The sequence below is a fragment of the Sus scrofa genome, chromosome 5, assembly GCF_054392235.1.
Source record: "Sus scrofa isolate SSC_HxYL_T2T_F1_AM1 chromosome 5, Sscrofa_HxYL_maternal_Yorkshire_Landrace_v2.0, whole genome shotgun sequence".
In the NCBI taxonomy this organism is placed as follows: Eukaryota; Metazoa; Chordata; class Mammalia; order Artiodactyla; family Suidae; genus Sus; species Sus scrofa.
The window spans coordinates 52,155,050-52,170,080 of NC_139387.1; the positions used below are offsets into that span (position 1 = coordinate 52,155,050).

At 33.9% G+C, this 15,031-nt stretch overlaps 1 protein-coding gene and 1 long non-coding RNA gene across 24 annotated transcripts in view; both read right to left on the reverse strand.

The window, feature by feature from the left end:
* CCDC91 (coiled-coil domain containing 91) overlaps positions 1 to 15,031 on the reverse strand; it is a 396,188-nt gene that overhangs the window by 212,291 nt on the left and 168,866 nt on the right. For all 23 annotated transcript variants that reach the window (XR_014845230.1, XR_014845231.1, XR_014845232.1 and 20 more), the window contains 1 exon segment: positions 794 to 871. Coding sequence is in view for 19 of the 23 variants with exons in the window: in XM_085024567.1 (XP_084880693.1) it covers positions 794 to 871 (78 nt within the window). In the remaining 4 variants the exon portion in view is untranslated.
* On the reverse strand, positions 8,876 to 14,613 carry LOC146403362 (uncharacterized). The gene is made up of 2 exons (XR_014803682.1): positions 13,163 to 14,613; positions 8,876 to 12,482 (listed from the first exon to the last, which is right to left on the reverse strand). It is a non-coding gene; the product is annotated as an uncharacterized LOC146403362 (long non-coding RNA).

The window sequence follows — 15,031 nt, forward strand, 5'->3', positions numbered from 1 at the left end:
TAGGAGGAAAACTATTTTTCACTAAACTCTCAATCTGCTTTAAATGATTAAGCTTATGTAGGCATAGAATCCAAGAATAACACTGGGTATATCACTGATACTGACATTTATCATAATTTCTACTATTGTTTAAATGTAACCCAAATCTATTTTATCTGCTTAAGAAAAAAAGTGTGACAATATATTTCAGGTTTATGTCATGCCTGTTTTTTTCTATAAAAAAGTGAAACCGAGTGCCTGCTGTGGCTCAGCCATAATGAACCAGATGAGTAACCATGAGGATGCAGGTTTGGTCCCTGTCCTCACTACTGGGTTAAGGATCCAGCATTGCTACAGCTGTGGTGTAGGTCACAGACATGGCTCGGATCTGGCATTGCTGTGGCTGTGGCATAGGATGGCAGCTGTAGCTCCAATTCGACCTCTAGCCTGGAAACTTCCATATGCCGCAGGTATGGCCCTAAAAAAAAACCAAAAAAGGTGAAACCACAGTTAAAAAAAAAAAAAAGCTAATCTAGCAATTAATTCTATGGTATTTTGTTTTCGAACTTCGACTGCCAATCCTGTGTTCTCAAATATTCTATTAAGTTTTCAAATATAGAGAAACATCTAGCATTACCTTTGTAATCAACCAAGTATGCTTTCAATGAACACTTACAGATCAAATGAAAGGAAATCTATACCAATATGAGATTATACTACAATTCCAAAATTTGTACATGTTTGCGTACGTCTACGTATGTAATTTTTTTAAGTTTGTCAAAGTTTAAAAGAATAAAGACTCTCAAATCTCTACCTTATATTCATCCACAATAATGCTAAGGGCTTCATGACCAGCTTTCCTCATGTCTTCCAATTCTTGTTTATGCTTTTCCTGAAAGAAAATAAGAAACTAAGTCATGATTTGTTCCTCTGTTTACACAATTATTAAACCACTGACTTTTGCATCTATAAGTGATTAAGTGGTTTGTGGCACACCAATGCTACAGATGGAAAACAGAGAAAAGGTTGTTTTATTGTTTGTTTTTTAGGGCAGTGCCCATGGTATATGGAGATTCCCAGGCGAGGGGTAGAATTGGAGCTGTAGCCACTGGCCTACACACAGCGACAGTAATGCCACATTTGCAATCTATATCACAGCTCAGGGCAACGCCAGATCCTTAACCCATTGAGCAAGGCCAAAGATGGAACCTGTGTCCTTATGGATGCTAGTCAGATTCATTTCCATTGAGCCATGACAGGAATTCCAAGAAAAGTATTTTTAAAAACAAGTTCTGCTTAAAAGCATTCTGGAGGGCTTTAGCAATGAGAAATTAAAGGAAAACAATAACTGAGAAAGGAAAACCATGCTCAGAGGTAAGGAAATGGTATTATCCCTTGCAACATTTGGCAATTCTGGACCTAGATCAAGAGATGGAGGCTCTGTGTTACTTCAACAAGCCAGAGCCTCTTTTTGCTTTTTTAATTACTTCTCCAATAATACATATACATCTATAGTTTAATACAAAATAAAGTTTGAGAACCACTAGAATAAGGTAATCAAGACCCTCTCCATTCTACCTTCCTAGGAAGGGAGAGGCTGAACACTCTTTAGAGAATGTTAACAACCTAGAGTCTCTCCAATTTTTCAAACACAAAGTACAGAATTATCAGAGATGATAAGAGACAAAACCAAAGAAATATAAAACAGAAAAGACAAAAGACACAGACCCTTGTGTGATTCAGATATTAGTTATGAAAGACTTTAAAATATGTATGAATAACAAATACATTCGAGAAAATAATAAATACATTAAAATAATAAACACAGTCTCCATTTCTTATGGAGAAAATGGATAATTTTCATCAGCGAGCAGGAATTCATAAAATAAACTCTACAACTAAGTTAAATTTATTGTTAATAATGCAATAGATGAGGTAAATAGTAGATGAAACAGCAGAAAGCAAGATTAGAGAACTAAAAGACAGTGAAAAAAATGAAAAAATGACTATAGCAAAAAGAAAAAGTGATGGAAAATATTTTTAAAAATCTTTAAAAAGACATGGGACAGAGTAAAAAGATGAATTAGACATGCAACAGAAGAAGCATTAAAAAAAAATCCAAGGAAAGCGGAAAAAAATGAAATTTAGCAAGACGGCAACAATAAAGTGATGAAGAAAAGTTAAAAAAATTCCAACATTATATATGAATTCAGAATATTATTTTTATATATAACCACATATTTCTAATAAACGATAAGATATCACTAAGTAATATAGCAATAAATATGAACTTTCAGATGAAATGAAAAAACTAGGAAAAAATACAACTTAATGTAACAAAGAAGGTGAAATAAAAAAATCTGAAGAGTCCTATATTTGTTTTCAAAAAATTAAACCTGTATTGTTTTAAAAACAAACAAAATAAAAATATTGACTAAGGTATCCCTACACCCAGATGACTTAACGGGTTTAATTTTAATAAATAATTATAAAACATGGAACAGAGATATTATACAAAATCTTAAAGAGAACAGAAAAAGAGGGAATACTTTCCCACATATTTTACTAAGAGAGCATATCCCTCACTCGAAAATCTGCAAAGATATTTAGAAGAAAATAAAATTCTGAACCCATCTCTTTTATGAAAACAGAAACTAAAATTCTAAACAAAATGTTGGAAAACAGGACCTAGCAATACATAAATAATACATCTTAACCATGTACAATTTATTTCAAGAATGTCAGGTTGGTGGAAGTGATGTACACCATTCATTTCGAGTTTGAAGTACAAAACTTCCCACACAGTCCTCCACTTGTTCCCTTTCTTCGTCTTTTTTCTCCCTGGATGTCAGTGGGCCAAGATGACAATTAAAGCCATGGGCTGCCAACAGCAGAAGGGCCTCTGTCAGCCCGGGATACTGAATGACTGCAAGGAATGACTGCACCATCACTTCAGAAGACTTGGAGAGAAAAATTACAGTTAAAAGATAAAAGATAACGCCAATAGTTCTTGTTCATTTACTGCTACCACTTTCTCATTTATCAACTCCCCTTGTTTATTATACCTTAAGGATTCAACAGGTGCTATATCATTGTCAACATCCAATTGTCCTTTCCAGTACATTGCTTTATGCATCTTATTTTGGCTAAATCACTATTTCCCAAAGTAGCCTAACCATAAAGTACGAAACGAGGGCACTTGTTACAAACACTAATTTTTGTTAGTATAATTACCAAATCTAATGGCTCATGGAAACAATGTTTTTAAAATCATTTTCCAGTTTTTGTGAGAGTTGTGTTAGTAAAAACTAACACAGCAGCTAAATCCAATAACCTGGGAAAGTATGGGCATCATAACCAACTAGCTCATCACTTGGGAACTCCCATTTAGGTCAGGTTATCTCACTAATAGTATATGACATTTCCATAAAAGAACTCAGAAGGGCAAAAGCATCAATTTACATGATGAATATTAAGATAGGTTTTGTTTTTCTTATTTTTCAAGATTTTTAAAAAGTAAATAGAAATAGGTATTCTGACATTTTCTTTTCATATTATAGTGAATCATCTTAGACAGTTTTTGGAATGCATATACTCCACCTTGAGAACAGTGATTTGTAACAAAGTCATATAAAACAGGCTACACAGTCAAACAAATAGTGGAAATTACCAACATGTATTAAAATATTAAGCCTCCTACAAACCCAGAAGTAAAGAAATATATTGAACTTTACTAAAACCAGCATTTTCCAGATTTAACTAATACTAATTCACTTTTCTTTTTCTCTCTTGACAATACCTATTACTAACTAACCTCTTCAGTTACAATGGAAACTGAGAAACAAAACATTCAAAAAGCTTTCTAGAATTAATTAGTCTAAAGCAAAGTAAATTAACCTAGATCCACTAAGTGAAACTAAGAATATATTCAACTTTTACCGAATTAATTACAAATAAAAGATGAATATGTACCATTTCAATTACAAAGTCTGATCATTCTACAACTACAGTCTTGAATAATGACATGAATAATTTAAAAGCATTAGTGTGCTATTAAAGGGATGCATGGAATACAATTATTAAGCAATGTAAAAGGTCTTTTCTAATAGACATTTTATAAATTACCAAAATATTCCATAACATTATATTTTATTAAAACTGAATTTTAACACTTTGTCAATGGCTATATCTTCTCACATAGAAGGAAGAGCAACCCAGTGCTTTGCATAGTGTGTTAGAACATAACAGCTGTTGACAAATGTTTGTTGGATTAGGCTAAAATTCTCATGTTTTCTTCAATTTTTTTTTGTTACATTTGATTTACAATGTTCTGTCAACTTCTTTAATTTTCTATTACAGTTGAAAATTCTCATTATTGACATAACAGATTTCTATAATCATTTTAGATACCAGAATTAAAATTTTAAATATTATATTCAAAATACACTTCATAAAGATTTTTTACATGATATATATATTTCATAATATTAATCATAATTGAATATAAGGACCTCATGGTGCAATGACAATGCTTTTGACTCCATCATAATTCAAGGTAGAAAATGTAGACTTTCCAAATATCACAAAATTTACAGTTATTGGATAACCTAAAATTTTCAGAGCCATTATTTTATAACAAAATTTTTTTGTAAGCAGTATATTTAGTTTAAACAATTACCATGTTCCAGACTCTGCTTAGCTCTGGGGATAAAAAGATAATGAAAACATAAGAGTATCATTCTCTAATAATGTAGAAGGCTGAGTGATCATTACAGAGTAACACAGTGATAATGAATATGAAATGATTTTGATAATGAAGACAAAAATAAGGTATTATTACTGCTGCTTATAGTATTATATTTGCTACTGCTACTTTTCAATAGTGAACAAAATCCCTAAACAAAAGATCAACAAAACCATAGAAGACTAAACAACACATAAAACAAATAGAAGAAACAAACAACTATAGAATACTCCACCCAAAAACAGCAGAATATACATTCTTTTCAAGTAGACATGGAACAATCTCCAGAATAGACTATATGGTAGGTCATAAAACAATGAATTAATAAATTTTAAACTACTGAAATCATACAAAGTATGCTCTCTGACCACGAGGAAATGAATTTTGAAATAATTAATAGTGGGAAACAGAAAATTCACAAATGTGTGGAAGTTAAACAATTCATTCCTAAATAACCAATGAGTCAAAGAAGAAATCACAAGGGAAATTAAACATTTATATTGCAAAAATAGAAATATCTCAAATTAGGGTTCCTGTCATGGTGCAGCGGAAACAAATTTGACTAGGAACTATGAGGTTGCAGGTTTGATACTTGGCCTTGCTCCGTGGGTTAAGGATCCGGCATTGCCTTGAGTGGTGGTATAGGTCACAGACGCAGCTCGGATCTGGCATTGCTGTGGCTGTGGTGTAGGGCGGCGGCTACAGCTCCGATTGGACCCCTAACCTGGGAACCTCCATGTGCCACAGGTGTGGCCCTAAAAAAATACACAAAAAAAAGAAAAAGAAAAATCTCAAATTAATAACCTAACCTTTTGCTTTAAGGAATGAGAAAGAGCAAACTAAACCTAAAGAAAGCATAATGAAAGAAAGAAAAAGATTAAGAAGAAGATAAATAAAAGAATAGAAAAACAGTAGAGAAAATTAACTAGATAAAAGTTGGTTCTTTAAAAAAAAAAAAATGCCATATTGAAAAATCTTAGCTAGATTGACCAAGGAAAAAAAGACAAATGACTCAAATTATTAAAATCAATAATGAAGGAAAGTACTTACTACTGACCTAAAGGAAACAAAAATGAGCATATGAATATATTATGAACAACTGTATGCCAACAAATTAGATAACAGAGTTGTAATGGATAAATTCCTAAAATTATCCAAACTACCAAAACTGACTCCAGAAGAAATAGAAAATCAAACAAACATATAACAAGAGACTGAATCAGTAATCAAAAAATTTTGCACAAAGACAATCCCTTTTTCAAATGACATCAGTGGTGAATTTTAACAAATTCTTAAAAAAAGACCACCACTAATCTTTTTTCATATTTTTCCCAAAAATACAAGATGAGGGAACAGGTCCTACTCATTCAAAAAGGCCAGTATTATACTAATCCAAAGCCACACAAAGATAACACAAGAAAGGACAAAGCAATGTGTCTATGAATATAGGTGGAAAATTCCTCAACAAAATAGCAGCAAGCAGAGTCCAACAGTATATTAAAAAGAATATACCCTAGGACCAAGTGGAATTTATCTCAGGAATGCAAAGATGGTTCAACATACAAAAATTAATCCATTTAAAACACCATATTAAAATAATGAAGGGAAAAACTCCACGTGATTGTCTTAGTATGCAGAAAAAAGTAAAAAGATATCAATACAATCAATAAATGAAGAACAAAAAGTGACATCCTCAACCTGATAAAGGAAATTTGTGAAACACCCACATCTAACATCATATTATTCATGAAAGACTAAAAGCTTTCCCCTAACATCAGGAACAAGACAAGGATGTCCACTCTTGCTGCCTCTTTTAAACATTGTACTGAAATTCTAACAAGGGCATTAGGCAAGAAAAATAAATAAAAAGCATCCTTGAAAGTAGTATATTAGAAATGAAGTAAAATTATCCCTATTCTCAGAAGATATTATATATATAGGAAACTGTACAAAATTATTAGATCTAATAAATAAAACACTATTAAATCTAATAGTAAAGTTCAGCAAAGTTATAAGAAATAAGATCAGAACACAAAAATCTGTTATATTTCTATATAGTTACAATGAACAATTCAAATATGAAATAATGGAGTTTCCATAGTGGCTCAAGGGGTTACGACCCTGACTAGTATCCATGAAGACACAGGTTCAAACCCTGGCCTTTTTCAGTGGGTTAAGGAACTGGTATTGCCATAAGCTATGGTGTAGGTTACAGACATGGCTAAGATCTCAGTTGCTGTGGCTGTGGCAAAGGCTGGCAACTGCAGCTCCAATTTGACCTCTAGTCTGGGAACTTCCATATGCTGCAGGTGCAGGCCTACAAAAGGGAAAAAAAAAAAAATGAAATAAAGTAAACAGTTCTACTTACAATATCACGAAAAAGGGTAAAATACTGAGGAGTAAATTTTACCAAAGAGTGTAAAAACTTTAACACTACAAACTACAAAACATTATAGACTCTTAAAAGGGGAAAAGTATTCTGTGTTCCTGGATTCAAAAACATGTTAAATGTCCTTAACCCCAAAATTTATCTATAGAATCAATGCAATCCCTATCAAAATTGCAGTAATTTTATTTTTCAGAATCGGACAAGCTCATTGTAAAATTCATATAGAATTGTAAGGAATTACGAGTAGCTAAAAAAATCTTGGAAAAAAGGAAAGCAAAGTTGGATGACTTATTTTTCCCAATTACAAAACTTAGTACAAAGCTCCAGTAACTTAGTACAGTAGCTCCAAAACAGTGTGCTACTGCTGTAAGGATAAGGAATCCAGTGGAAAACAGAAATGATAGTCCCCAATAAGCCCATATACCTATAATCAATTGATCTGTGACAACAGCAAACAAGTTAATTCAACAGTGAGAATAATCTTATCACCAAATGACTATGAGGTAACTGGACATACATGCAAAAGAAAAATCCGGAACTCTACTTCATATAATATATAAAAACTAACTCAAAATGAATCAAATACCTGAAAATAAGAACTAAAACTATTACATTTTTGTAGGAAAAATAGGTGCATATTTTTGTAACCATGGATTAGGGAGCGTTTTCTAAAAATACAACTCTATAAGCACAAGCAAAAGATTTTTTAAAATATATAAATTTAAAACTTTATGTATCAAAAGACACTTTGGAATGGATAAGCAATGAGATCCTGCTGTATAGCACAGGGAACTATGTCTAGTCACTTATGATGGAGCATGATAATGTGAGAAAAAAAATATATACTTGTATGTGTAACTGAGTCACCATGCTGTACAGCAGAAAATTGACAGAACACTCTAAAATAGCTATAATGAAAAAAATAAATAAAAGCATTAAAAAGACAGTTAAAAATAGCAAAAAAAAATCAACCCACTGAATATTTGTAAATAGCATATCTAAAAAAAATTGTATTCAGAACACACAAACAATACTTATAACTCAGCAATAAAAAGATAACCAAATTTTAAAAATAGGCAAATAACTTGAGTAGATATTTCCCCAAAGATACTAATATTCAACATCATTAGACATGATGGAAATTCAAGTCAAAACCACTGACATCCACTAGGATGGGTACAATAAAAACTGCAGAAAATAAGTGTTTGCAAGGCAGTGGAGAAACTGAAACCCTCATACCTTGCTGGTTGAAAAGTAAAATGGTGTCTCTACAGTGTGAAACATTTTGGCAGTTACTTAAAAAATTAAACATACAGTTACCAAATGTCCAAGAAATTTCACTTCTAGTTACATATCCAAGGGTATTGAAAACATACATTCCCACAAAAACTTGTACAAAAATGATATCAGCATTATTAATAATAGCAAAAAAAGTGGGAACAATGCAAATGTTCATCAATCAATAAATGGTTAAACAAAATGAAGTATTAGCCATACAAGTGAATACTATTCATCCATAAAATGAATGAAATAAAACATGCTACAGCATGGAAGAACCTTGAAAACATTATGCAAAGTAGAAGGAGTGAGACACAAAAGGCCACATATTGCATGACTCCATTTTACACAAAATGTCCAAAATAGGGAAATCCAGAGGCAGAAGGTAGATTAGCATTTGCCAGGTGCTGAGGGAGAGGGGACTAGGCTGTAACTGCTATTACATTTACTCTTTTGTTCTTTCAAACTTCATCCTCATTTTCTAATTTATTCTTTCATGTCTAATTCTTTTTGTGAGTCTGTCAATTACATCTTGCTTAATTGTTTCCTTCTCATTTCTGAATGATTCTTCTGATTTACGCTCTTCTTCAAATGCTTCTAAATCTTTGTACTCAGATCCATCACAATCCTTTTCACTTATCCATGGACCAGTTTATGCTTAGATAGAAGTTTTTGACTAAGGAGTTGAGATGCACCTGAACAACTTTCCTAGCTTTATGATTCTAGGGCTCCCTCTTCTGTTGCTATTATAATGTAATTAAAAATTTTTCCAGGTTAGGCACTTCTCCAGTACTCTCTTATATCTCTTTCTCTGAAGCCCTCCCTTACAGATACAGAGTGCTCTCCTTCCCTACCAATTCACATACTACGTACCTCTGTACTTTAAAAAGGGTGTTTGCTCTGGATATTTCCAAGAGAAATAAGGGTTCAGAGCCCTCTGCTTGTTTTAGCTGTTGTCCTCAGATCTGTCTTCCAAGTCTTCTAATCTGATTGGAAACTGTTCCTTTTGAGGTAGTAATACTTGGGTCTCTCAGCCCTCAGGACCACTCTAAATCCCCTTTATGTTCCTCTCTATCACTCAAGAACAGATGTGATAGACATGCATGGTCTTGCTGCTATCAATAGTTCAATAGATGACAACTCCCATCTACTCTTTTACTGAAGATGGTATTTGTGGATTTTTTTTTTCCTTTAAATAGCTTATGCTAACTTTGTAAGAAAGTCTGAGAAGATTCAAAAACTACATAACCTCTGTTGTTGCCAATCACCATGCCAAATCCACCCCTCTTGCTTCTGGAATATTTTGTTTACTTGGTTCTCTTCCTTCTCAGTCTGTTCTGTTGGCTGCTTTCCATTAAACGAATCTTGAAGTCAAAGAGTTCCCTGACCATGAGACCTCTCCTTGAACTTGTTCAACTTCTAATTAATCTTAATTCTATTCATTTAGTATTATATATACTACTCCTTACATTATATTTTCAACTCTGGAATGACTGATTCTCAGATTTATATATCTAGCTGCCCATTAAGGTCTTACACATATATCTAAAAGAAATCTCCAAGATAATGTGTCCAACATCAAACTTTTAGTTTTCCTCTACCAAATTTCCAGCTAAGATAAAAAAAAAATCAAGAAAATTTTAAATTTCTTTTTCTCCTCACAATCCACATGTAATACCCTCAGAAAATCCTATTGACTTGATCTTCATTTTTATTTCTTTAACAAACTCTTAAATAATATGAATGTGTACTGGGCACTGTTCTAAACTCTTTGAAAATACTGGTTCATTTATTTCACTTATTTAAACTTCCAATCATCCCCACCATATTATCCAAAAACTGAGCACTTGTGAACATCCCCACAGCTACTTTTCTAGTCTATATCAGGATCACTCCTTAAAAGGACTACTATAATAATATACTTGCCTAACTGGTTCTACCTTCCCTCCAAAACAGCAGTCAAAACAGTTGTTTAAAACTTTAGGTCAATCAGATGAGACTGGGTGCATTCAGGGTGGAACAGGTGTAGACAAAGATAACAAAAAAATGAAAATCACAGGTCAATAACACTGATGAACAGATGCAAAAGTCCCCAACAAAATACTGGCAAACCAAATCCAGCAATACATTAGAGGATCATACACCATGATCAAGTGAAATTTATCCCAGGGATGCAATGATTTCTCAACATGCAAGTCAATCAGTGTGATATACTACATTAACAAGTTGAAGAATAAAAACCATTTGATCATCTCAATAGATGCAGAAAAAGTTTTTAACAAAATCCAACACCCATTTCTGATAAAAACACCCCAAAAAATTGGCACAGAGTGAACCTGCACCAACATATTAAAGGTTATATATGACATACCCACAGCTAGCATCATTCTCAATGGTGAAAAGTTGAAAGAATTCACACTAAGATCAGGAATAAGACATTGATTTCCACTCTCACCACCTTTATTCAGCATAGTTTTGGAAGTTCTAGCCATGGCAATTACAGAAGAAAAATAAAAGAAATCCAAATTTGAAAGGAAGAAGTAAAACTATCACTGTTTGCACATGATATGATACTACACCTAGAAAATCCTAAAGATGCTACCAGAAAACTGTTAGAGCTCATCAATGAATTTGGAAAAGTTGCAGAATACAAAATTAATATACAGGAGTTCCTGATGTGGCTCAGCAATAATGAACCTGACTAGTATCCATTTTGATACCTGGCCCCACTCAGAGGGTTAAGGATCTGGCATTGCCATGACCTATGGTGTAGGTGGGATATATGGCTCAGATCTGGCATTGTCGTCACTGTGTTGTAGGCCAGCAGATGCAGCTAGTGTTGTAGGCCAGCAGATGCAGCTACAATTCAACTCCTAGCCTAGGAACTTCCATATGCCATGGGTGCCACCCTAAAAAGTGAAAACAAACAAACAACAAAAACATGAATATACAGAAACTTATCACATTCCTTTATGCTAACAATGAAAGTTCAGAAAGAGACATCAGGGAAATTATCCCATTTACCACTAAATTAAAAAAGAATAAAATACCTAGCAATAAACTTACCTAAAGAGACACAAGTCCTGTACTCTAAAAACTATAACATGCTAATGAAAGAAATCAAAGAAGACACAGATGGAAAGATATATGATGCTCTTGAAAGAATCAATATGGTCAAAATGATTGCCTACTACCCAAGGCAATCTACACAATTCAGTGCAATCCCTATCAAATTACCAACTGCATTTTTCACAGAACTAGAAGAAAAAATTTTAATTTTATGGAAATACAAAAAACCCCAAACGGCAAAAGCAATACTGAGAAAGAAAAAAAATGGAACTGGAGTAATCAGTTTCCCTGACCTCAGACTACATTACAAAGCTGCAGTCATCAAAACAATATGGTACTGGCACAAAAATAGAAACATAGATCAATGGAACAGAATAGAAAGTCCAGAAATAAACCCAATCACCTATGGCCAACTAATCTGCAACAAAGGAGACAAGAATATACAATGGAGAAAAGACAGTCTCTTCAATAAGTAGTGCTGGGAAAACTGGACAGCCACACGTAAAAGAATGAAATTAGAACACTCCTTAACACCATACACAAAAATAAACTCAAGATGGATTAAAGACCTAAATATAAGACAGGATACTATAAAACTCTGAGAGGAAAACAAAAGCCGAACACTCTCTGACATAAACTGCAGCAATATCTTCTCAGATCCACCTCCTAGAGTAACGACAATAAAAACAAAAATAAAAAATGGGAACTAATTAAACTTAAAAATTTTTGCACAGCAAAGGAAACCATAAACAAACAAAAAACAACCCATAGAATGGGAGAAAATATTTGCAAATGAGGTGACTAAAAAGGGATTCAAGGAGTTCCCGTAATGGCTCAGAGGTTAACAAATCCGATAGGAACCATGAGGTTGCAGGTTCAATCCCTGGCCTTACTCAGTGGGTTAAGGACCCAGTGTTGCCGCGAGCTCTGGTGTAGGTTGCAGACGCAGCTCAGATCCCACGTTGCTGTGGCTCTGGTGCAGGCTGGCAGCTACAGCTCTGATTAGACCCCTAGCCTGGGAACCTCCATGTGCCATGGGATAGAAAAGAGCAGAAAAAAAAAAAAAAAAAAAAAAAAAAAAAGGGATTCAAGTCCAAAATATACAAACAATTCATACAGATCAAATCAAAATGCAAACATACCATCAATAAATGAGATCTAAATAGTCATTTCTCCAAAGAAGACATACAAAGGGCAAAAAACACATGAAAAGTTGTTCAACATCACTAATTATTAGAGAAATGCAAATCAAAACTACTATGAGGTACCACCTTATACCAGCTAGAATGGCCATCATCAAAAGCCTACAAACAATAAATGTTGCCAGTGTGGACGAAAAGGGAACCATCTTACACTGTTAGTGGAAATATAAATAGGTACAACCACTATGGAAAATAATATGGAGGGTCCTCAAAAAACTAAAAAGGAACTACCATATGATCCAACAATCCCACTCTTAGGCATCTATCCAGATAAAACCATAATTCAAAACGATACATGCATGGAGTTCCCGTTGTGGCTCACTGGAAGTGAATCTGACTAGCATCTATGAGGAGGCAAGTCTGATCCCCAGCCTCTCTCAGTGGGTTAAGGATTTGGCGTTGCTGTGAGCTGTGGTATAGGTTACAGATGTGGCTTGGTTCTGGCTTTGCTGTGGCTGTGGCCTGCCGCTGTAGCTTCAATTCGACTCCTAGCATGGGAACCTCCATACGCCACAGATGTGGCCCTAAAAAGCAAAAAAAAAAAAAAAGATCCATGCATCCCAAAGTTCACTGCAGCACTGCTTACAATAGCCAATGTCAAATGTCCATTGACAAAGGAATAGATAAAGACAGGGTACATGCATACAATGGAATATTACTCAGCTATACAAAGGAATGAAACCATGCCATTTTTAGTAACATGGATGGACCTAGAGATGACCATACCAAGTGAAGGTAGCAGTTAAAGACATGTGGAATCTAAAAAAAGGATACAAATGAACTTATTTGTAGAACAGAAAAAGACTCAAAACTTTGAAATAAACTTATGGTTACCAAAAGCGACAGGTGCAGGGGAAAGGGATGGACTGGAGGTTTGGAATTGGCATATGCACACTGTTGTATATGGAATGACAGGCCAGCAGGGACCTGCTGTGTAGCATAGAGAATTCTGCACAATATTCTATGATAATCTATGTAGGAAATGAATCTGAAAGAGAATGGATTGTGTACATGAATAACTGAATCACTTTGTTATACAGCAGAAAGTAACACAATATTATAAATCAACTACACTTCAATAAAATTTACAAATAAAAAATCACTTTAGGGTAATCACACGGAATGCAATCTCTGTGATAGCAGTTGTTCACTACAGTATCAACACCATCAAACAGTACCAGGTATAGTGTGACTGCTCAATAAATATCTGTTAAATAATGAAATATCTGATCAAAATTTTCAAGTAACTTCCACATTACTGCAAATGAACTCTATAATCCCTCCCAGAGCCCAAAGCTATATCCCTCTTTCCCCAGATCCCTCCATTTGATGTCACTGGCTTTCCTCAAATAATTGTAAGCACATCCCTGCTGTATCCTTCAGTGTATCAAGGCTACTGAACTTGATACACTATTCACTTTACACACTCATTTCCTCTGGCTACTTTTCAAAAATAATAGTTCTAGAGAGATGTACCCTGACTCACCCTGTATAAAATAGCACTCACTCATCACTGTCCACTAACAATGCTTACTTTCATTCACTGCACCTATAACATTATTTTGCACTAATTCTTCATTGCCTGTCTCCCTCTGCTATACTGCCAAAGATAATGACTGGCGCTCTAACACTTCCTCACTTGTGAAGGTTAAAAAAAAAACCAGGCACTAGAGAGATTTCAAAGTCTCACATTAAGTCCGATTTGAGAAGGTGAAATTTTACTTGTCATTACATATATCTCAAATTGTACCTTGTATATAATGTCTGCTCCATAAATAAGTACCCAATAAAAGAAGAGAGAGAACAAACAGGACTTCAGGGCCAAAGATATTAGGAAGTGAGAGAGGTGTTTCATTTTTCATCAGAGAGACTTTAACATTATAATAAGAATGTTAAAAACGAATTTAAAACCTGGTCTTCAAAAAGGAGGCTCAGAAAAAAAAAAAAAAAAAGGAGGTTCAGATATGTGTTTACTGAATGACTGAATGAGATTATCATCAATGGTCTTTTGCTGATACGAGCCCAGCATACAAATTAATAAACATGTTGGGGCATGTTTCTTTATCTGTTAAATGAAGGAGTTAGAATAAGTCATTTCTAACATACACTATCAACTTTCTTAATGCTATTCTAAGATACTATATGCTAAAACCATCTATATCAATCAACCCCCTTTTACTTCAAAGTTAGAGATGGTAATCATACAACCACAAGAAAACAAACAGGCTGGCTAGTTACCAAAAGAAAAACACAGTAATAACCAAATAGTCATACATGACCCGGAAATTATTTCAAGGATATAAAGCCAAAAATTTATTACCTATCTTCAAAGTAGTCAAAACCAAATTTGAACCTCAATGATAGTTTTCT